This window comes from Poecilia latipinna, unplaced genomic scaffold, assembly GCF_001443285.1.
Source record: "Poecilia latipinna isolate Pla-1442-1.1 unplaced genomic scaffold, P_latipinna-1.0 Scaffold1126, whole genome shotgun sequence".
Taxonomy (NCBI): domain Eukaryota; kingdom Metazoa; phylum Chordata; class Actinopteri; order Cyprinodontiformes; family Poeciliidae; genus Poecilia; species Poecilia latipinna.
In genome coordinates, this window is record NW_015113742.1 from 60162 (window position 1) to 81664 (window position 21503).

The 21503-nt window shown below is 38.8% G+C and overlaps 2 protein-coding genes across 3 annotated transcripts; one reads left to right on the plus strand and one right to left on the minus strand.

Annotated features, from left to right (window-relative positions):
- The first annotated feature begins 1952 nt into the window (after positions 1 to 1952).
- LOC106959857 (vitellogenin-1-like) lies at positions 1953 to 10682 on the plus strand. Its single transcript, NM_001323180.1, is given in 33 exon segments — positions 1953 to 2007; positions 2250 to 2270; positions 2428 to 2579; positions 2657 to 2908; positions 3000 to 3161; positions 3243 to 3391; positions 3638 to 3788; positions 3869 to 4026; positions 4123 to 4288; positions 4379 to 4504; positions 4597 to 4815; positions 4900 to 5117; positions 5199 to 5296; positions 5374 to 5498; positions 5593 to 5694; positions 5771 to 5890; positions 5976 to 6165; positions 6528 to 6621; positions 6717 to 6902; positions 6984 to 7122; positions 7198 to 7408; positions 7495 to 7979; positions 8071 to 8172; positions 8281 to 8484; positions 8570 to 8712; positions 8798 to 8933; positions 9023 to 9146; positions 9229 to 9409; positions 9557 to 9651; positions 9790 to 9884; positions 10018 to 10183; positions 10277 to 10438; positions 10529 to 10682. Coding segments are annotated over 33 exon segments (5064 nt in total). The 5' UTR covers positions 1953 to 1967; the 3' UTR covers positions 10621 to 10682.
- A 559-nt stretch (positions 10683 to 11241) lies between these two features.
- On the minus strand, positions 11242 to 18937 carry LOC106959860 (afadin- and alpha-actinin-binding protein-like). Of its 2 annotated transcripts, XM_015052684.1 has the most exons (15): positions 18843 to 18937; positions 18598 to 18656; positions 17413 to 17468; positions 16921 to 17072; positions 16585 to 16788; positions 16291 to 16401; positions 16040 to 16175; positions 15704 to 15779; positions 14509 to 14689; positions 14151 to 14298; positions 13640 to 13776; positions 13033 to 13206; positions 12831 to 12948; positions 12602 to 12749; positions 11242 to 12514 (listed from the first exon to the last, which is right to left on the minus strand). In XM_015052684.1, exons 2-15 carry the CDS (start codon positions 18600 to 18602, stop codon positions 12361 to 12363), a joined length of 1800 nt encoding a protein of 599 aa, XP_014908170.1. In that variant the 5' UTR covers positions 18603 to 18656; positions 18843 to 18937; the 3' UTR covers positions 11242 to 12360. The 2 variants fall into 2 exon arrangements, with proteins under 2 accessions (XP_014908170.1, XP_014908171.1); XM_015052685.1 differs by lacking the exon at positions 18843 to 18937 and having other exon boundaries at positions 17413 to 17520; positions 18598 to 18710.
- Positions 18938 to 21503: the final 2566 nt, after the last annotated feature.

The window sequence follows — 21503 nt, forward strand, 5'->3', positions numbered from 1 at the left end:
GGCGATCACCGATTATACACTTTTTCACGGAAATCGGCCGATTATGATCGGTGGCCGATCGATCGGCACACCTCTACTAATAATAGTCATGGCCATAAAGAGCCACGCTTACATTATTAACTAGATAGATATATTAACTAATAGATAGAGGTTCCCAAACTGTGGGAACCATTGCGGGGGAAGATTGGATAAATAGCTCACAAACTGCAGGCCAGGCCTTCTCCTCCAATATCAGTTGCTGATCTCACTAATGGAAAAAAAGGTTCAAATTCTCAAAAACACACTCCTGATCCTGCCAAACTCTTGAAATATGGATTTCTCTGCAAACAACACAGATAAGATATAATATATAAGAAATTGGAGGCCTGTATTTTACTGTCTCATACTGTAAGTAGTATTTACCTTCATGGAGAAAACTACCTTGTATCCACCAATATTTAAAAACCACAGGCCTGCCTTCCAATCACAGTGCCTAAGAAAACGGGACCTATTATGCAAAACTAACTTTTTGCATGTTTTGTACTTCCATTTGGGCCTCGAATGGTTCTAAAAACGTTCAAAAAGTCCAAGCACTTAAAAAGAGCCTCCTAATTGTTTTTTTCTACTACCATATTGTTGGCAGTACTGACAGACTCAATAATAATGGATATTATTGGCATATAAACTTGTCAAAGTCAAATGGCTCACTTATCCTAAGATTAGGATCGACTCATAGAGGTCTCCATATTGCCAGATTTGACTAAACAGGAGTTCAAGTCAAGTTTGATACTTATATTGTAAATATTCAGTGTGATGTGTTTAGTTTTAATGTTACTTTAAAAAGGTAGAATAATCAGTGTTATAAGAAGAGGTGTTTTTTTATGGTTCAAGAACCATGCGCTAACACCATGATTTTAGAACGCATTGGCCCACGTTAAAACAGTAAAACAAATATGCACAAGAGGAAAACGTGAAAACTTTTTGTGGTTTGCACTGATGTGGTTCGAGCCTAAAAGCCCGACCTGTTAAAATGACCTGACCTTACTGGTCACAGTGACCAAAGCAAACAAAGAAAGCAAATATCCTTTCTGAGTGAACTTTGAAATCGATGAAGAGTTATCACAAACATTTATGAGCTTAATTAAGGGATATAAATAACTAAGGAACGGAAAGACATGACAAGAACTGAAAATGTATTAACATAAAGAAAATTACTTGCGTTGTAGAAATGCCAAAACATTTAACAAAAATGTTATTTCGAATTACACAATTTTTGTTACTACCAGCATAGCCCTGCGACTAAAGAACAGCTTTTTCCCAAGAGCTGTTAAATCTGTCTGTCGCGTCCTTCTATCCTCTCTGTCCCCCTGCAGGTGCAACTCCTTTATGCTGCACCTTAAGAACTAATTAAGACTTTATTTATTTATCTATTTACCTATTTATCATTGAGGGTGTCACTCCAATTTCATTATGTTCTAGAAGCATAATGGCAAATAAAAATCTTATATCTGACGTCTTGTCTAAGAAATGTAATTTTATTATCAAGTCTTGTTACCTTTGTATTGCCAACAAACAAACAAGCAGAGTTTATCTCCTTAAACAATATATTGTAAAGCTTGAAGCCTTTCTAATAGAAAATGCGTCATATTTTGGCAATATTTTTAAAAAAAATTATGTTTACATATTAACAAATACCAGCGTTATAGATGTATGGTAGAATGAAGCAGTATTACAGTTTAGACAGAAATTGCTAAATGGAAGTATTTGGTCATGATTTTGGAACAGGTTGCTCAGGTTTGACCTGCACCAAAGAACCAGGTCAGGTGACCCTAACTTTCCATCCTTTGATGCATGTTGCACAAACCAGATTCTGACCAAAAGATAAATAAGTTATCCATCAAATTACAGGCAACGTGGCATATTTGCATAGCACCGATGTCCGTATAAAAGGCTGCCTGTCACCACAGATTGTCACAGCCTCATCAGCCATGAAAGCGGTTGTGCTAGCCCTGACTCTGGCCTTTGCGGGTAAGAAGCATACTGCACTAATAGATTGCATTTATTACATTTATTTGATTTATAAATTGCACATTTGATGTTTTTTTTTTTATCTTTTTTAAATAGTTAAGTGTTTATTGTTGAAACATTTGGAATAAAATTTAGAATTCCTTTAAAGCTTCTGAATTAGTTCTCCCATATTAATTTGATACAATTATTCATTCTTCTTTAATGTTTGACAAAAAATGTTTTTTTTTTTTTTCCCATCCCAGCTGGACAAAGTTTTGAACCTGGTAAGTCCGGTATTTGAACTTAAACTAAATGATTCAAAATTAACATAGCTATGCTTTTACAAGTGAATTTTACCACATTCTCTGACTTATAGATCTAAAAAAAAAAGAACATACATATGTCATGCATTATTCTTACTGTGCAAAACTGTGTTCACAGTCCCTGAATTTGCTGCCAGTAAGACCTATGTGTACAAGTATGAAGCATTACTCCTCAGCGGTCTTCCTGAGGAAGGTTTGGCAAGAGCTGGATTGAAAATCAGATCCAAACTTCTCATCAGCCGAGCTGACCAAAATACTTTAATGCTGAAGGTAACAATAAATCAGCTAGCGACAGCAATCATTTACCTTTGCAAATACCTAACCAACACATTTTACTTAAATCACAGCTTGTGGAACCTGAGCTCTTAGAGTACAATGGTATTTGGCCAAACGACTCAGCAATCCCAGCACCCAAGTTGACGACAGCCCTGGCACCTCAGTTTGCGATCCCCATCAAGTTCGAATACGTCAATGGTGTTGTTGGTAAAGTCTTTGCTCCCGACGGGATTTCGGCTGTGGTGCTGAACATCCACAGAGGCATTCTGAATATTCTCCAGCTGAACCTCAAGAAGACCCACAAAGTCTATGACTTGCAGGAGGTTTGTAAAAGAGGCAAACGGTAGCCTATTTAAGAAGTTCTTTACCAGTCGTCATAAAACTTTAGTCTAAAAAGTTTTCTGTTCTCCACAGGTTGGAACTCAGGGTGTGTGCAAGACCCTCTACTCCATCAGTGAAGATGCACGTAATGAGAACATCCTTCTGACCAAGACCAGGGACCTGAACAACTGCCAGGAAAGAATCATTAAGGACATGGGACTGGCATACACTGAGAAGTGTGAAAAGTGCCAGGAGGTAAAACTAAACCCATTGTGTTCCAAGGTAAAACTGTTCGAAGCTAAACTTTGCATTTAACCGATGACTTGTTTTTGACAGGAAACCAAAAACCTGAGAGGCTCCACGACATTCAGCTACATCTTCAAACCAGTCGCTAATGCCATCATGATCCAGAAAGCGGAAGTTAATGAGCTGATCCAGTTCTTGCCTTTCTCTGAGGATAATGGAGCTACTCAAATGAAGACCAGGTATGTCAAGGTTTACTAACAAAATAGAGGTGATATTAGGTTTTAGTTTAGCCTCCAAAGAGGCTGGCACTTAAGCCTTTGTGATTTGTTTTATTTGTAGTAAGTTATTTTATGATTATTTTCTTTTATTATTACATTTATTGACTTCTGCACAGCACTTTGATGCAGCTTCAACTGTTTGGAAAGTGCTTTATGAATACATTTGACATTGACATAAACCTAACATGTTTACGCCTTAATTTAAAGGCAGTCCTTTGAGTTCCTTGAGATTAAGAAAGACCCCATTCCACCTATCAACGCTGTCTATAAACACCGTGGATCTCTCAAGTACGAGTTCTCCAACGAACTTCTTCAGGCACCCATTAAGCTTGTCAAGATCAGCAATGCAAAGGCCCAGGTACGGTTTGGACTCTTGGTCCAGGATTATTAAATAATGTGAATAGCGGCTTCAAAATGACGATGATTGTGTGATGTCAGACTGCAGAGGTCATGAATCAGCTTGCCAAAATCAACGTGGAGAATATTCATGAAAATGCACCCATGAAGTTTTTGGAACTGGTACAGCTGCTCCGTCTTGCTCGCTACGAAGATTTGGAAATGTACTGGAACCAGTACAAAAAGATGTCCCCTCACAGGTTCATATCAGCGACTGAACATAACTTGCAAGAATGAATAAATGCTTTTAATGAACTTTTTATTTTTTCACACTTAATTTCTTTTTGCCTTTCCAGACACTGGTTCTTGGATACCATCCCTGCTGCTGGCACTCGCGACGCTTTTAGATTCATCAAAGAGAAGTTCATGGCTGAGGAAATAAACACTGCTGAGGCGGCTCAAGCACTGGTAGCAGCTGTGCACATGGTGACTGCTGACCCCGAGGTTATCAAGCTGTTGGAGGTTGGTAATCTGCACTTTGTGAATAACTCATTCTATGAATAAGAAAGAATGGAATGGATACGATATGAATGTTTTTTTCCCCTTTTGAAGAACCTGTTGGCGAGCGACAAAGTAGAGAAAAATCCACTTCTGCGCGAGGTTGTCTTCCTCGGATACGGTACAATGGTTTACAAATACTGCAATGAGACAGCTCCCTGCCCAGCTGACCTTATCAAGGTAATTTAACCACATAAATTCCATTTTGCTTCATACTGAGGAAAAACTGGGAGAACTAGATTATGTTGTTAATTACTAATTTCCGCCAACAGCCTATTCAAGATCGACTTTCAGATGCTATTGCCAAGAATGACGAAGACAAGATCGTCCTGTACGTGAAGGTTTTGGGAAATGCTGGACACCCAGCTAGCTTCAAGTCTCTCACTAAGATCATGCCCATCCACGGCACTGCTGCTGCATCCCTGCCAATGAGAGTTCATGTTGAAGCCATCATGGCTTTAAGGAACATTGCAAAGAAGGAGCCCAGAATGGTTGGTTCTAATACCAAGTGTTTAAAAGTGTTTTTGTCTATCCACAGAGGTGTATTAGAAGTTAACCTTTCTTCTCTGAATTAGGTCCAGGAACTGGTTCTCCAGCTCTACATGGACAAAGCTCTCCACCCAAAGCTCCGCATGCTTTCCTGCATCGTTCTCTTCGAGACAAATCCTCCCATGGGTGTGGTGACCGCTCTTGCCAACTCTGTGAAAACAGAGGAGAATCTGCAGGTGGCCAGCTTCTCTTACTCTCACATGAAGTCCCTGAGTAGGAACCACGCAACCGTTCATCCTGATGTGTAAGGCAATCGTCTCTTCCTGAATTATCATTAAGTCCTAAAAATGTATGCTAAGTCACCTCTTTAATCCTCCTACTCCAGTGCCGCTGCTTGCAACGTTGCCATAAGACTGTTGAGCCCAAAGCTGGACAGACTGAGCCTGCGCTACAGCAAAGCTATTCATGTGGACTACTACAACAGTAAGACGGCATAAAGAGAAGATGAGTTCTATTTTTTCTGAAGTATTAGCTAACCTGTTTAATAATATCTATATCAGGCTCCTCGATGCTCGGTGCTGCTGCAACTGCTTTTTACATCAATGATGCTGCAAGCATTTTGCCAAAAACTGCTGTTGCAAAGACCAGAGCCTTCCTCGCTGGAGCAACTGCAGAAGCCCTGGAGGTCATTGAAAATACAAACACCTGTTCAAAAGCATATAGCAGAAGCATTGTTTTTTAATGCTGTTTTTTTTTTTGTTTGTTTGTTTTCCCTACAGATTGGAGCCACTATTGATGGACTGCAGGAGCTGCTCCTGAAAAACCCTTCTCTCTCTGAAAACACTGACAGGATCACCAAAATGAAGCGTGTCATAAAGGCTGTAAGCACCAATCAAAAGAAGAAATATTACACAGACCAACATGACAAAAAAAAACATAACTTTTTTCTCGCCACAGCTGTCAGAATGGAGAGCCCTGCCCGCCGACAAACCCCTGGCTTCTATCTATGTCAAGCTCTTTGGACAGGAGGTTGCCTTTGCTAATATCAACAAACCCATGATCGAAGAGGCTGTTAGGGTACTACAGAGACAACAATCAACTGAGCTCAAGGGAAATCAAGTTTTGTCAGACATAGCATAAACTGTATACTCCTTCTTTACAGTATGCCAAGGAATTACCCGTTCAGGGATATGGAAGAGATATTCTTAAGGCTCTGCTCGTGACTGGCGTCAACTTCAACTACGCTAAGCCTGTGCTGGCTGCTGAGATGAGACGCATTCTTCCAACTGCCGCTGGTCTCCCGATGGAGCTTGGTCTGTTCAGTGCTGCTGTGGCTGCAGCTTCTGTTGAAAGTGAGTAAAACACAGTTTGGAATGAATTTCTCTTTAGGCTTTGCTGTCTAACTTCATACTGAGAGGCGGAGATGACAGGAAGACAGATTATTACACTGCAAAAACACAAAAAACGGACATTTTTCAAGCCTCTAGTGCTAATATCTTGGTGCACTTGAAATAAAACAAGTGATCTTTGAGCAAGAAACCAGACAAAAAAAAAAAAAAAAAAAAAAAAAACTTGGTAAGAGTTTGTGTTTTTACAGTGTAAGCGTATGACGATATATTCTCATTTAAATGTGACTTCTTTATTCAAAGCAAAAGAAAATCTTGTGATCATTTTTAAGCAACAGGAAAAGTCAAGAGTTTTTCTGTTTTCTTAGTCAAGCCAAACACATCACCACGCCTGCCAGAAGATTTCCCCCTCAACAAGCTCCTGGAGACAGACATTCAGCTCGAGGCTGAGGTCAGACCAACGTAAGTGGCCACTGTCATACACTACATGAAATTCACCATAAAATGATTAATGTGATAAAAAATAAACCTGAAAACCTTTCTCTTTTTTCCCCCAGTGTTACCATGAGCACATATGCAGTTATGGGACTCAACACAGACATTTTCCAGGCTTTTATGATTGCGAACGCCAAGGTCCACTCTGTTATGCCAGCCAAAATTGCTGCAAGACTCAATATCAAAGAAGGAGACTTTAAGCTTGAAGCTCTTCCGGTTAAAGTGCCTGAAAACATCACATTTGTGAAGTAAGCACTTGGATGAATTTAACTTAACCTCTGTCACTGTACTTGCAGTCCAGCTGAATTTGTTTATTTTCTCTTCAACAGTGTGACAACTTTTGCTGGGTCAAGAAATATCGAGGAACTTCCTGCTGAGAGAATTACCCACCTCTTCCCTACCAAACTCATACCCTTAAGCTCAAGCAAAGCCCGCTCATCCGAGCGAGCTTCCTATGTTGACAGCATGGTAAGTTGAACTTAGCCTTGACAGCTACTGTTGCATCTGCAATGAAGTTCTGATTGCGTCTTACTTCTCTTGCAGCTCTCATCCTCCGAGCTCCTTCCCGAGGAAGCAAAATATGCCATTCGCCGACATAAGGTTCGAGGATTTGCCAAGAAGTACTGCGCTAAGCACAGGGGTGTTGGACTGAAGGCCTGTTTCAGGTTTGCCAGTGAAAACGGTGCCTACATCCAAAACACTCTCTTGTACAAACTGGTTGGCCGCCACAACTTCTCATTCTCTGTGACACCAAGTAAGCACAGGGCGAAGTCACACTTGAGTATACTATAAAAGCATGTTGTACACCAAATATATTAATGACTATCTTTTAAATTTAAGTTGAAGGTGAAGTCGTTGAGAGATTGGAGATGGAGGTTAAAGTTGGACCAAATGCTGCAGAGAAGCTTGTTAAGCGCATCAACCTGAACGAAGAGGACACCACAGAGGAAGGAGGACCAGTCCTGATGAAGCTCAACAAAATCCTGTCTTCAAGAAGGAACAGCTCCTCATCTTCCTCCTCTAGCTCAAGCAGCTCCTCAAGGACTTCATCTGTCTCCTCCAGCTCTTCATCTCGCTCCGGCCGTCAGATCAATCTTGCAGCCCGCTCGAGCAACAGCAGTAGCAGTAGCAGTAGCAGCAGCAGCAGCAGCAGCAGCAGCAGGAGAAGCAGCAGTAGCAGCAGCAGCAGCCGCAGAAGCAGAAGCAAGAGTGGCAACACATCAAGATCCAGCAGCAGTTCAGACAGGACCAGCTCTGCATCAAGCATCGCATCTCTCTTCAGCGGCAGCTCAAGCTCTTCTAGCTCCAGGGTCTCTCGCTCTAAGGTAAATAACTTCATCTTGATCTTGCAGGAAATGTTTTAATAACACCAGCTTAGCATGTGGGAAATCTGACATAAATGTTTGCTCTGTACAGCGAGTGACTGAGAAGTTCCGGAGGTTACACAAGGATTATCCCTCCAAATCATCTTCCAGAAGCAAGAGCAATTCCGCCAGCTTTGAGGCCATCTACAATAAGGTGAAATTTGATCATCAGAAAAATGAATAAGCACTTAAGATGTGTTATTTGTGTTCTGTTTAGTTTTAAGTGTGAATCTACCCCATTTAACTTTGAGTGTCGCCACAGAAAAAATTCCTTGGTGAAGAGGAGGCTGTTGTGGCAGTGATCCTCCGTGCTGTGAAAGTTGACAAGAGGATGTTGGGATACCAACTCGCGGTCTACCTCGACAAACCAAATGCCAGACTTCAGATCATTGTCTCCAACCTGTCTTCTGAGAGCAACTGGAGGATCTGTGCTGATGGAGTTGTGTTGAGCAAGCACAAAGTTACAGTAAGGCCCTATATACGAGACACACAATAAAAGTCTATCAGCAACCCTAGGTGACTTATCCTAATGTCTTGTTGTTTGTCAACAGACTAAGATTTCCTGGGGCGAACAATGCAAGAGATATAGCGCCAATGCTACAGGAGAGACTGGTCTTGTTTCTTCAAACCCCGCAGCTCGCCTTAGAGCGTCCTGGGAAAGACTGCCTTCTGCCCTGAGACGTTACGGAAAGATGTAAGAAACTCTACATCACATAGGACCTCCATGTCAGGAATTTTTGTACAGTTTCTGAGATAGATTTTTTTCCATTTCCTTCCAGGGTCAACAGATATGTCCGTTCCAAAATACTGTCAGACTTGATTCACACGAAGAGAGCAAACAGCACCAGGAGGCTCTCAGTCCTTGCAGTTGCAACTTCTGACAAGACAGTTGACTTCGTTTTCAAAACTCCAAGGGTGTGAAAAGGATCAGACTTTATTCTCCAAACAGACAGTGTCATTAATATTCTGAGTGTTTTTATAAATGAAATGAACTCTTCTTGCAGAAATCTGTCTACAATGTCACTCTGCGCCTTCCCGTGTCTATGCCCATTGATGAGATCAAAGGTCTCGGCCCATTTGATGAAGTCATTGATAAGATTCACTTCATGGTTTCAAAGGCTGCTGCAGGTAACGCCAAATGTTTCTTTCGCAAGTACAGATACCTTTGTCTGGCAAGTTCAGACTAAGTGTGTTTTCTTGCTCTTTCCAGCTGAATGCAGATACTTTGAGGACACACTCTACACATTCAACAACAAGAGCTTCAAGAACCAGATGCCTTCTTCTTGCTACCAGGTTGCCGCACAGGACTGCACTGATGAACTGAAGTTTATGGTTCTCCTGAGGAAAGATTCTTCAGAGCAACACCATATCAACGTCAAAATTTCTGAGATGTAAGTTTCCAGGGCAAACTAGAAGACGGCTTTAGTCTGCAAACTAGAAGACGGCTTTAGTCTGCAAACTAGAAGACGGCTTTAGTCTTCATACACAGGATGATCAAGAACCCAAAATAAACAGGGTTTTCACTTTTATGCTTTCAGTGACATCGACATGTATCCAAAGGACAACAACGTCACTGTGAAGGTCAACGAAATGGAAATTCCCCGCACCAGCCTGCCTTACCGCCACCCAACAGGTTACTATGAACAGTCCTTACTGTTTCATTTAGTGTCACATTAATAACTACAAACTACAGTTACACCTGATAATTTCACTCTGTATTTCTGAGTGTCACTACATTTTCTTAAATTACTGCATCATGAAACTGTTACAGCTTCCATTGAGATCAGACAGAGTGGAGAGGGCCTTGCTGTGTTTGCACCTAGCCATGGTCTCCAAGAAGTCTACTTTGACAGAAGGACATGGAGGGTAAAAAAAAAATATGTTTATTATTAACTTTTCCCTTGCAAAAGATCTTCTAAAAGATTAGAAGAGAGGTTTTAGAGAAACCTCAAATGTAGTTGATATTTCTGTTTTCTAATGACCTGATGTTGCATTGCAGATCAAAATTGCTGACTGGATGAAAGGAAAGACCTGTGGACTTTGTGGAAAGGCTGACGGAGAAATCAGACAGGAGTACCACACCCCCAACGGACGCGTGGCTAAGAACTCAGTCAGCTTTGCTCACTCCTGGATTCTGCCTGCTGAAAGCTGCAGGGATGCATCTGGTAAAACCCAACATATATCTAGAAGTTTTGCACATGAATTAATTGTGTGTTGCCTTCTTTGAAAACTGACCTGACAACATCATCCTCCTGCAGAGTGCCGCCTGAAGTTTGAATCTGTGCAGCTGGAAAAACAATTGACCGTTCATGATGAGGATTCCACATGCTACTCTGTTGAGCCTGTGCCTCGCTGTCTGCCTGGATGCTTGCCAATCAAGACCACCCCTGTCATTGTTGGTTTCAACTGCTGGCCATCTGGTGAGGTTTTTTTTCTTCTATAAAAAGGGGATAATCCATAAAACATTTACAGTGCAATTTCTTATTGGTGTATTTCCCTTGTTTGTGCAGATTCTCAGACCAATGTCTACGACAGAAGTGTGGACCTGAGAAAGACTACCCAAGCTCACCTGGCTTGCAACTGCAACACCAAGTGCTCTTAACTACATTTCCTTTAAGTGACTATGTGTAAATTTTTTTCTGTAACAATAAATAAGCTGCATCTTAAAATTCTGTCATGGTGGTTATTTAAATATATGCGTGTGATATATCGATTTATAAAAGATTTTAAAAGGGAAAAAGCTCAGCTTACTCTGGGACTCAACATTTCTTGAAGGTCGGACAGACTTTTCACTTAACTTAGATGTGAAAATCTGCAGAACTGAAACTAGTGTTGGGTTTTCAACTCAAAAACATAATAAAACTGCTTCAAATAGAATTCAAATACATTGTTCAAAGACTCAATAAACATTGAGGAAACCTTCAAAAAAAAAATCCCTGCACATCAGTGAAGGGAAAATTTTATTTTACCTTTTACATTTAAACCATTAATCAAAGTAATTGGTGGAAAAACACTTGCTCACTCATAAAGAAAAAAAAAAAGTCTAAATTTTACAAGATGGGGAAATGAAGAAATATAAAAGCACTGGGACATCTTGGTACACCCAGCGAATGGCTTGGAATTTTACTGTGCTGGACTGAAACCTCCAAAAGGCCTCGTTCAGAGGCAGATAAATGCTCCCTACGACCTGAAGAACACCATCCAGGTTGAAATCATTATGCTTGAAAAACCAAAAGCACAGAGCAATTTTATTGTGTTAAATGAGACAATGGACAGGGCAATAAGGACCAGTCCTGGCGAAGCTTAGCAAAATACTGTCTTTGAGCAGAAACCATACATCATCTTTCTCCTCCAGGTCCAGCAGCTCCGCTTTGACCTATTCAAGAGCTTGAGTTCCTCACTCCAAATGTGAAATCAGTTTTATAGCCAGTGCATTATACAGTAAAAGCGTCCAGAGTTTTGTTGTTGCTGAGGGAGAACCCATAATCTGACAAAATGTCAGGATGTCAGAGGTCACCACGTGTTTGAATTTATGCTTCACAATGCACACCAGCACCACCCAAAGGGCAAAGAGAGGTAATGCAGGTGAAAGATCACAAAACGGCTAATGAAGTACGGTCACAATGTCATATGTGTAATGACTCTATAAAGTGTGTGATTTCATAGTAGAGAGTTACAGTAACTGTGAGAAACCTTAACAAACCACGTTTACAATTATAGAAACACTGAAGTGGTTTAAATCTAAAACATCATGCAGTTTTATAAAACTTACACCCTCATACACTTTTACAAAAAAAAAAAATCAGTAATTCATATTCTAATAAAGTTGATATTAAAACTAGGGAATGATAAATTGCTCATTCTGTTTGTGCTACATCCACATTGCTCTGAGATAAATAGCTGCTTTAGGGCTACATTCTAAATCTTGGTCAAAAAAAATATCTTAACCTTGGTAGACCAAGGAATTCCTCTTTTAGGCTATGTGAACCACTATTAAACACTGAGCACAACTAAGAACAGTCCTGCTGAAGAGAAATATGTTTGCTCATCCACAACTGAACAGAGATTTTAAAAAAAGTCCTCATTCAGTTTCAAACACAACAATGATTACAATACCACATAAATAAATAAATATTTCCCCCCCAATTGTTTTAAAACACTAAGAATATAAAATAAGAAACCTTTACAATTCATTTTGTTTCAGGCATTAACAAGACATATTTGGCTTCATTTTACTCTGTCTTTGATGTTTGCATTCATCAGACACACATTTCTGCAACTATGCATAAACAGCATACATTAAGAGATTCTCTTCTTTCAAATAATAAAAGTTTCCATGGCTTCATATACTGCTGCTCTTCTCAGGTGTGAGTGAAAGGCTGCTGAGGTCTTCGCTCTCCCTCCACTGTTTGTCCCGCAGAGAAATATTTTTACACAGTGGGCTCAATTCCTCAAAATGTTCTGACTTTCCTTGTTTTGACGAGCTGCAAGTCACACTTTACAAAGAGAGATATACAATACAATTACATTCAACCGTAGAAGTTATTATTTTACAAACGTAAATTCAAGTAAAGACGTCATACCCGTTTTCTGGAATAAGGCAAAGTTCACACTCCAGATCGCCTGCAGAAGACGACGTGAGAGAAACCGATCCGGGTATTGGGGAGGCCGAGTCAGATCGCCATTCGCTGGGTGTTTCTGGAGCCATCGGTGCACTGACCTCCGTTTCACCTGGTTAGATAAAAATGTGCCTTAACCAAGATTAACAAAACAGTAACTGTTAATTGGTTCTGAACTTAAGGAAAGACTCACCGATCAATAAGGCACTTGCAGACTTCGGCGCATGAAGCTGCTTTGAGTTTCCAAACGGACTCATACTTAGAAACTGCTGTTTGAGCCACGTTCCCCGATCCTCCTCAAAGATCTTCCTCTGCAAGTTAAACCAGGACTTTTTCAGAAACAATCAATGTAGTCATTTTTTGGGCTCACGTTTCCTGCACAGTATTTCGTTCACCTCGTGGCTCAGTCTAATAGCTGCTTCAGTGAAGTTCCTCCTTTCCCTCTCAAAGCTCTTTCTCTGTTCCTCTAAGTTCTTCCATTCCTCACCGAGGCGTTTCTTCTCCTGCAGCATGTAGCCATCGTTCTGCAGCGACACCGAGTCTTCGTTGCACGCACAGCTCAGCTGCTTCTGCAAACCGATAGAGCACAAGCATAGTCAGGACCCCAGCAAAGCAGGACGTATTCAGACGAAATACACAGAGCTCAGAATTAATTTGATAATTTCAAAAAGATAAGATATAGGAATTGTGTCCAATTTAAAAAAAAAAAAAAATATCACATATGATAAAATATGGCGGCTTTAGTAGTATCTTTATGTAAATCTGTCTCCTCAGAACAAACAGACTAGCATCTATGAAAATATCTAAACACAAAGTTACACAGAAACATAAAAATACTAAAATACACCAATACTGAGGTGAAATAAATATGCAAAAAGTGATCCTAGAGTCTGACAACAAGTCAAAAAAACCAAAACAATTCAAATATCGAAAGTCTTCAGACTTTCGATACTCAAGTACATATTTTTTTAGAATCTAGCCCCCCAAAAAATGCTGCCTTACCTGTAGGAGCTGCTGCTGCTTTTGGATGAAATCTTTGCACCGCTGGATCTCCATCTTTAGCCGGTCCATCTCCTCCTCATGATTCTCACGAGGGACAGCGTCATCAATGTTAGACTCAGACATCTGAGTCAAAGACACTAAAAAAAAAAAAAAAAGGAAAAATCAGCCATGTCCCCAAAGGTCAAATCTAGAATTTGATTATTACCAAAAGAAGATGGCCTTGAGAATTAATAATAAATTGATGCAGACCAGAGCATTAGGATGATTTAAAAAAAATTGCGTGTACTGCTTACATAAGCACTGTGCGAGATGTGTTGTCTGATTTTAGAAAACCTGTTGAATCCTTGATTTTTAAACTTTACTTTTTAGTCATACAAATGATACAAGGAACAAAAATAAAGAACTGTTTGAATGGTTGCCCATGAACAGTTCTCTCCTGATCTGCTGGAATTCATTTGACAACAGTAAATACTGTAGTCCTCAAACCCAACAAGTTTTTTCCCCACACTACCTTGGCTGTCCAGTCTTTCAACGTGGCTCTTAAGTCTTCTCCACTGGAGGCGAATACTGTTAGTCAGCTTCTCCCTGGCATCAATACAAAACAGCTCCAAACTTTCCTTACTGGGGTCTAACACCTCGTCGTCTTCGTCTGAGGGAGCCTGAAATTAAGATACGAATTTTTGGTAAAAGTGTTGTATTTATAGCTAAAAAAAAAAAAAAAAGGAAAACTAGTGTTTAGAGAAATACGAGTAAATAAAGAAAGTAAAAAATATTTGGTTATTTTTACAGCAGAGACTTAACAGGAAGAAAAATGACTAGAAAAAGTGGAAACAGTATTTACAACCAGCACTGGCCAAAAAAGCTCCAACCTGCGTATCATTATGCTCATAATTTTCTCCTTTGGGGATCGGTTTTCTTGACTTCAGGATGGACACCATCTCCTTCTTCATCTGATGCATCACCTTCCTCAGCTCTGCGTTTTCCAGGACAAGCTCCCTCTGCCTCATGTCGTAGTCGCTCAGAAGCGTCCTGTACATCTCTCCCTCATGCCTTCAGGAAAAAATAAAAATACATATATTTTATGTTATTAGTCAAGCTAGAGACAAAGGCTGCCAAAACCAAAAAAGTTTCATCTCATAAAACAATCTGTTTAAAATCCTGGATGGCTTTAGGTTTTACACCTTTAAATTCAGACAAGACAGAAGTCGTTTTTGTTAAAAAGCAAATACTGGTAGTCAGCTTCTCCCTGGCATTAATGCAAGGCAGTCTCTGAAAAATGTCACTAAGGGCTTAGCTGGTGACAGAATCTGAATGGCATTAAATTGGCCTTTGGTAATAAAGTAAAGAACACTAGTGTTATTTTTCACCAGGTTAGGTTATTTTGAGCTACCTCTGTAGATATGCTGAAAAGCTTAAGGATGCTGGAAGCTGTTTTTCTTCACTCTCCATTTTATGTCTGGTCTTAAAAACAGCAATATTATCATTTTATCACAATAATGACTGGCACAATTCCTAGCCCAGAATTTTTTTTTTATTGTGACAGAACAAAAAAAAAAAAAAAAAGAAAAAAAAAAAGCTGGTCGTGGCAGACGGTTGTTCAAAATGAGTCGGGTTCTGCTGTCGTTTTTTTTTTTTTTTTTTTTCTATTAAAATGAAGTCGTCCCTTTCTAATGTCCCAAAATGATTAAAGATGCAGAGAAAGCATGTAAACGTAGTTTTTTTTTTTTTTTTTTAGCAATTGCTTTAAATTACTGCTTTATAACTAATATAAACTTAAATTAAAGTTCAAGTTTGAAATGCATATTATTTAAACATCCTGGCAAAGACATACCACTTTTGCTGGTAGTGTAATATTACAATCACAACAACCTTTAGCACAAACATCTTTACACACATTTTAAATACAGCCAATAATTTTCTTCCTTTGTGTGACAATACAAATTTTAGAATTTCCTAATAACGACAAAAGCATTCTGAATTAAAATGTATCTCTTTAAAACTGACAGTAAAATGGCTCTAACGATAGAGCTCTAACTTGATTTTATAAAGGTGAACAGAACCTACTTTGCCTCTGTTTTTTCAGTTTTCCACAGGCTTCTCTTTCCATCAGCTCTTCCGATGTTGTTTAATACGTCAATAGCTGGAAAACAAGAACATAATAAACAGAGAACATAAAGTGGGGCAAGTACTACACTGTTTCTCCAGCTAGTTTATGCATTGTAATATAGTATACTTTTATTTTACTTCACATTTTCTTCTTTAATCTCACAAGTATCTCCTTATTTTCAGCACAGTAGAGGAGCGAGCAAGTTTCAGTGCATTGTCTCCAAGCTTTTAATTCCTTGTATACATTTAGTACTAAAATGAAAAACAATTATGCAAGCAAATGTACTATTTTACCTGGTTTTCTATCTTTTTTGTCAGCTAGGAGTTGATTCAGTCGCTCCTTCAGTTTGGTGAATTCTCTCTCCCTCCTTTTCATTTCGTGGTTGAACTGACAGGCACGGCTTGAAATTATGTTCTGCAGTTTTTGCACCTGTCGCGAAGGAGAGAAAAAGGAAAAACAAGCTGATGCTTTTTGTACAAAATGCATGAGGTGAACTGTGAAAGTATTACTTATGATAAAACTAGTGCACACTGCTTCATCCCACCTCTTCTTTCTCATTCTTCAGACAGTTCTGCAGACTCTTCAGTTTCAGCTGCAGCTGTCGTTCTCTCTCAAGCAGTCCCGTGTTTTGTCGTTTGGAAACTTCAACCTCTTCCTGCACAGCACAAGGGAAAGTGTTACTGGCAGCAAAGCCTTTTGGCAGATCACAGAGAAATCCAATTGTGTGTGTGTGTGTGTGTGTGTGTGTGTGTGTGTGTGTGTGTGTGTGTGTGTTTTACTATTCTTTAACTAATCTGCAATTTTATTATAAAAATAGACGAGTCACTCATTACTCTACCTTTAGCTGCGTGTTATTGATCTTCAGGTAATCCACGTTGCTGCTGAGTTTCAGTTGCTCCATTTCCATGTTTTCCAGTGTTCTCAGGCTCCTGTGGTGCAGCTGAATCAGGTCATACATGCAATTCAGCACAGCCACAACATCCAGCTGTGAGCCGCTGACTGACTCGGTCCAGCCAGGCGAGAGGCCCAGCAGTGACACCTCCTGTAAAATAAGACAAATCAGATGAGCTGGCATTCAGACTTCCAACACATTGCTGCAGTTTGCCCTAGATCTGTCTTTGGGACCCAGTTTATGACCAGGCCTATCAATTTGAAAGCTACAAGACTAACAGACCTGACTGATGTGAGACAGGCATTCCTGCAGATTGTGCTCTGTGCAGAAGGTGCTGAGCCTGTGAGAGTTTCTGTGGAGTGGCAGCGATGACTGGCTGAAATGACTCAAGGGAGGTGTTCTACATTCAACAGAACAGCGGCGAGCGTCCTTGACTTGAAGGAGAAAAGAAGTCTGTCAAATATCTCTCGTGCACCGACTTGTGTTCATTTACTACATGACAGAATTCATAACTTTTCAATTAAAATAAAGTGTTGAAGGAATTTTAGGGATTAATCTAACAATGATTACGAATAGAATTGATCAGTTATGATTTCTCATACAGGACACACAATCGAGGACTAAACTGTGGAGAAGCCTACAGGACAGAGCATGTAGTACTGAAGGACAAGGTTGATATGCGAGTCAAATATAACACAAAACGATGACAACACATTTTGTGAGACAAAGAGCATTTTGCAATTAGTTATAATGTTTCACGAGACTTAAACTCACCCTGTGAGGACTCTGGCATTGTTGCAGAGCAGCCGTCAGCAACCGGTGTGGAAAATCTACAGCATGTGCAGATTAGAAAACATGACTGCAAGATCCACCTACTGCATCCTGAAATAGACGGTCAGATTAGCAGCGGCCACTCAATGCACTCTGGATTACCGGCCTTTGGGAATAAACAAGCAGTGGTGAGGGGTTGAAACCTGCAACAAACTGAGTAAAAAAGCTCCTGAATCAAGAATAAAAAGGTTGTAATTTGCGTCTAAAATTTGTGTATTTCTTTTACAGCTATTAATATGGTTATTGTTAGTTTAAGTGTATGGTATCATAGCACTTAACGGGTTGCAGGCAAAGCCAAAGCTGTTAATTTTCCTTAATGGAGTAATCTGTTGATCAGATTAACTCCAGGCAGACAACATGTTGGTTTATTTCCAGAGAAACAAAATCAAGAAACATGGATGGAAACTTTGTATGTTACAAAATAAATGTATGGGCTTTCGAGTGAGACTGATTAACTCTCATTTGAAAGCACTTACTGAACTGTTTCTCTTACAATTTTGGATAAAAGTTACAAGAAAATTTATAAAGTTCAACTAAAATCTAAAATATTTAAATAATTAAAATTTTTTTACAATTCTGTACTTCTTTTTTTTTTTTTTTTTTACCTTTCCTGTATCTTCTTAAAAGTTAATAATATAACCCAGAAGGATATGCATTTTCTTTCAGTGACACCTAATCTGGTTAGACAAATTGGTAATCCTCAATTTAGACAGACTACTAGTGTTAACCTTTAATGGGGGCATTTTAAATTTCAAGGTCTGCTCATGCGTGGTATTTCAAGAGTTTTGCCATTGTCTATAGGGCATTATCCAATAAATACGATTATTTATTTTTGATTGATTTAAGTTAATCACAAAGAAGTTCGGGATCTACAGTTCAGTGTCACTTATTTTAGCATGTCTTGTCTGAGAAAAACTAAAACATGTGTACTTTGTATAACCAGAAATATTGAATAAACAGAAAAAATGCACACGTTACTTCATTTTTAATCGAGATAAAACATTGAACTGGATGTTCAGCGCTGTGCGACGTGACATTTAAACTGTATTGCTGGACAAGCTTAATCGTTTAAGGCGTGAATTAGTTTCTTTACAGAACAAAATCAACATGTAATATTTATATACTCACTTCATGCTTCAATTTATGCCGTATTTCCGAAGCTATATGTTTCCCAGCTCTGCTTTCCTCTGCAAACCACGACACACAAACCAAACACGGCGCTGAATGGCCCACTCGTTGCATAGCAACCAAACATGGCTCGATGTGATTGGCTGCTGGGTGTGAGGCAGTTCGAGCGTTCTCAAATGCAATAAATTTTTAACATTAACTTTTACCATGTTTAACAAACCCTTCAAACAAAAAGCGTTTCTCACCTTTTCAGATTAAAAACGGATTTGACGACTGGAAGTCTAAAGTTAAAAACAAATATAAAATATAATGTCAACTATACATACATTATTTTAAACGAAAGCAATGCAAAATGGCAGTTCGAACAAACATGTTGCCATCATTTAAAAACATTTAAAACATAATATCGACATAATATAATTGTTCTATCATTCTATATCAGTGCATTAACTGATGTATTATCTTCTCATCATTCTGCAAAAAATATGTTTTTGGGTTGAAGTGTCTGATTTTGTAGTAAGCCTTCAGAGAACCAAAACATTTTGAATTATGAATATTTAAGCTGATATTTAAGCTTGGACTTACGGTTTATTGAATAAATGTAACTCTTTCTATTACAAACACAAGAAAGAAGAGCTTGAAGATAAACATAAAAGCATATGCATTTTTTTATCTTAAAAGATATAATTTAGTTATAATGAGAGCAGATATCTCTGAGTTCTCTGTTATAATTTCCTCTTTATTCAGTTACATTGAGACAAAATAAGAAAACAGGGGAGAGTGAGAGAATCATATTGTGAAGCATGTGTCCCTTTAAAATTTAAATGAAGCCATTAGAGTCTGGTGGCCAAAGGAGCTCCACTAAGGAAACACATCAGAGGAGTGAGCAGAGTAGCTTCGTCCCCAGGGGCTGGAGAGTAAACCCATCCCCATCAATTACAACAACCCCACCCTATATGAGACATCAAGGGTCAATAGAGAAATAGAACCCATACTCTGACAGAAAAACACATTTTGTCTGTTTTAGGAGAGTTTAGGATGTCATTTGATCTCTTAAAATCTTTATTATGTTTCAGTTTCATGCCATTGTAAAAACTGTGGGATTCATTTCACATTAAAAGTGTAATTATTTCCAGAAGATTAAGCATGGCTGAAAATTAGGCAACTTGAGCAAGATATATTTAGCACTCTGTTTGGATAGGCCTGTTGCAGTGAGCAATAAATCAATTCATTGCATGATAAATCAAAATGAGCTCAGTCATTTAAATTTGCATGATTTATTGTTTTTTCTCTCTCTTTCTACCAAAATTTGGATGACAAAAGGCTTCAGTTTGGTAAGTGGTCTCAACTAACCCTTTTGTTGAAGGACAATTTTGTTCATAGAGACTTCATAATTCATTTCATTTGTTAAAAGGCCATGAATTTTAAAATGTATTGATATTTTTACCATTATCATTATGTTACTTGAAAATGGTCTAAAGAAAACAAAATTATTATTTATTGCAATAACATCGCAGACAATTTATAGTTCTGCAAAGTTTGACAGGGATCTGTTTCAGAATAAAATGTAAATATCTTGAACCCCAGACGAAATCAGTATAATACACAGTTGTTGAAAACTTCCATTAATATAAAACTCATCTTTTCTAAGAACTTTGTACATCGATGACTTTTCTGTCACCTGTTCTGAATCCATAATACGCCATATTTGTACACAATGTATGTACTAAGAGATTGTCCAAAAACCCTTAAAACATGCAGGGATCTTGAATCTGTTTGCATCTTCAAATATAATGAGTCGTCTGTGGTAAAGAAACCATCTCAGGTGTTCAAAAATGTCTGAAATCCACCAGCAGTTAAAAAAAATTTATAATAATAATAATGAAAAAAAAACCTGTTTGGAGTAAATGCAAGTCCAAGCTCCACCAGCAGAAATAAGCTATGCATGACCCAGGAATAAACGCCACTCAGCTCTTCAGTACTGCAGACATTGAAGCAGCTTTTTTAGAGAATGAGTTCCCGACTGACCTGCCACCCACTGAATATGAAAATATATGAAACAAAGAAACATAGAAAGTTTCTTTCATTTCAATCTGACTTTCAGATTGAAAAAAGTGTAGACGTTGTATTTTTATGTTTGAAGATCCAGGATCCTACTGGCTGACTCCAAATAAAAGACTTGCATCACTCAGCAAGTTAAAGACAGGTATTGCGATGTACTTATCTGTCTCTAAATATGTGCAAATGTTGCGCAGTCTGTGTGAAGAAATGAGTATTATCTAGCAGTACCACACATTTGGACAAATGTGGGTAGCTTATCTGACTGCAGATTATGAAAGAACACCGCATGAGTGAAATCTGATTCTCACTGGAGATAAAGATTGCTTACATCCGTATGAGTAAAGATGTAAAAACACACAGGAGAACTAGATTTCCCCTGTGGATCCCAGCAAATTATTGTAGCTATGTCAACATCTAAATAAATTAAAATGTGACAATGACATAGAACGACCAAAAACTGTAACACAGCTGCAGCTACAAAGACAGTGACATATTTGTAACCCACTTACTTTTGTAAATTTTATAAAGAAGATTTTCTTCACTTCCACTAGATGGCAGATCTGGATTAGTTACAGCCACAGTTTAAGATTCAGGGTTAAAATCTGTTTCTATCCTGCACTGATAAGCATTTGGAATAACTCCAGAATTCATCAGACTCTTAAAAAAGTAAAAAGACAAATGATTTAAAAAAAACAATCATATTAGAACAAGTAGCAGATTCATCATCACAAGTGATGATGACTTTGTCCAACATGGTAGTCATCTGTTTTACCGTGAATGTAAATGGCTCCGTGATTTAACAAGGTGCACTATTCTGGAAAATATAGCAAAACATCACTTAAATA

Coding starts and splice junctions, on each gene's coding strand:
- LOC106959860 (XM_015052684.1), bottom strand. Junction 15,780..16,039: donor CAAAAAAGATAGAAAACCAG/GTAAAATAGTAC, acceptor CTTGTTTTCCAG/CTATTGACGTATTAAACAAC. Junction 12,750..12,830: donor TGCAAGTGCCTTATTGATCG/GTGAGTCTTTCC, acceptor TTATCTAACCAG/GTGAAACGGAGGTCAGTGCA.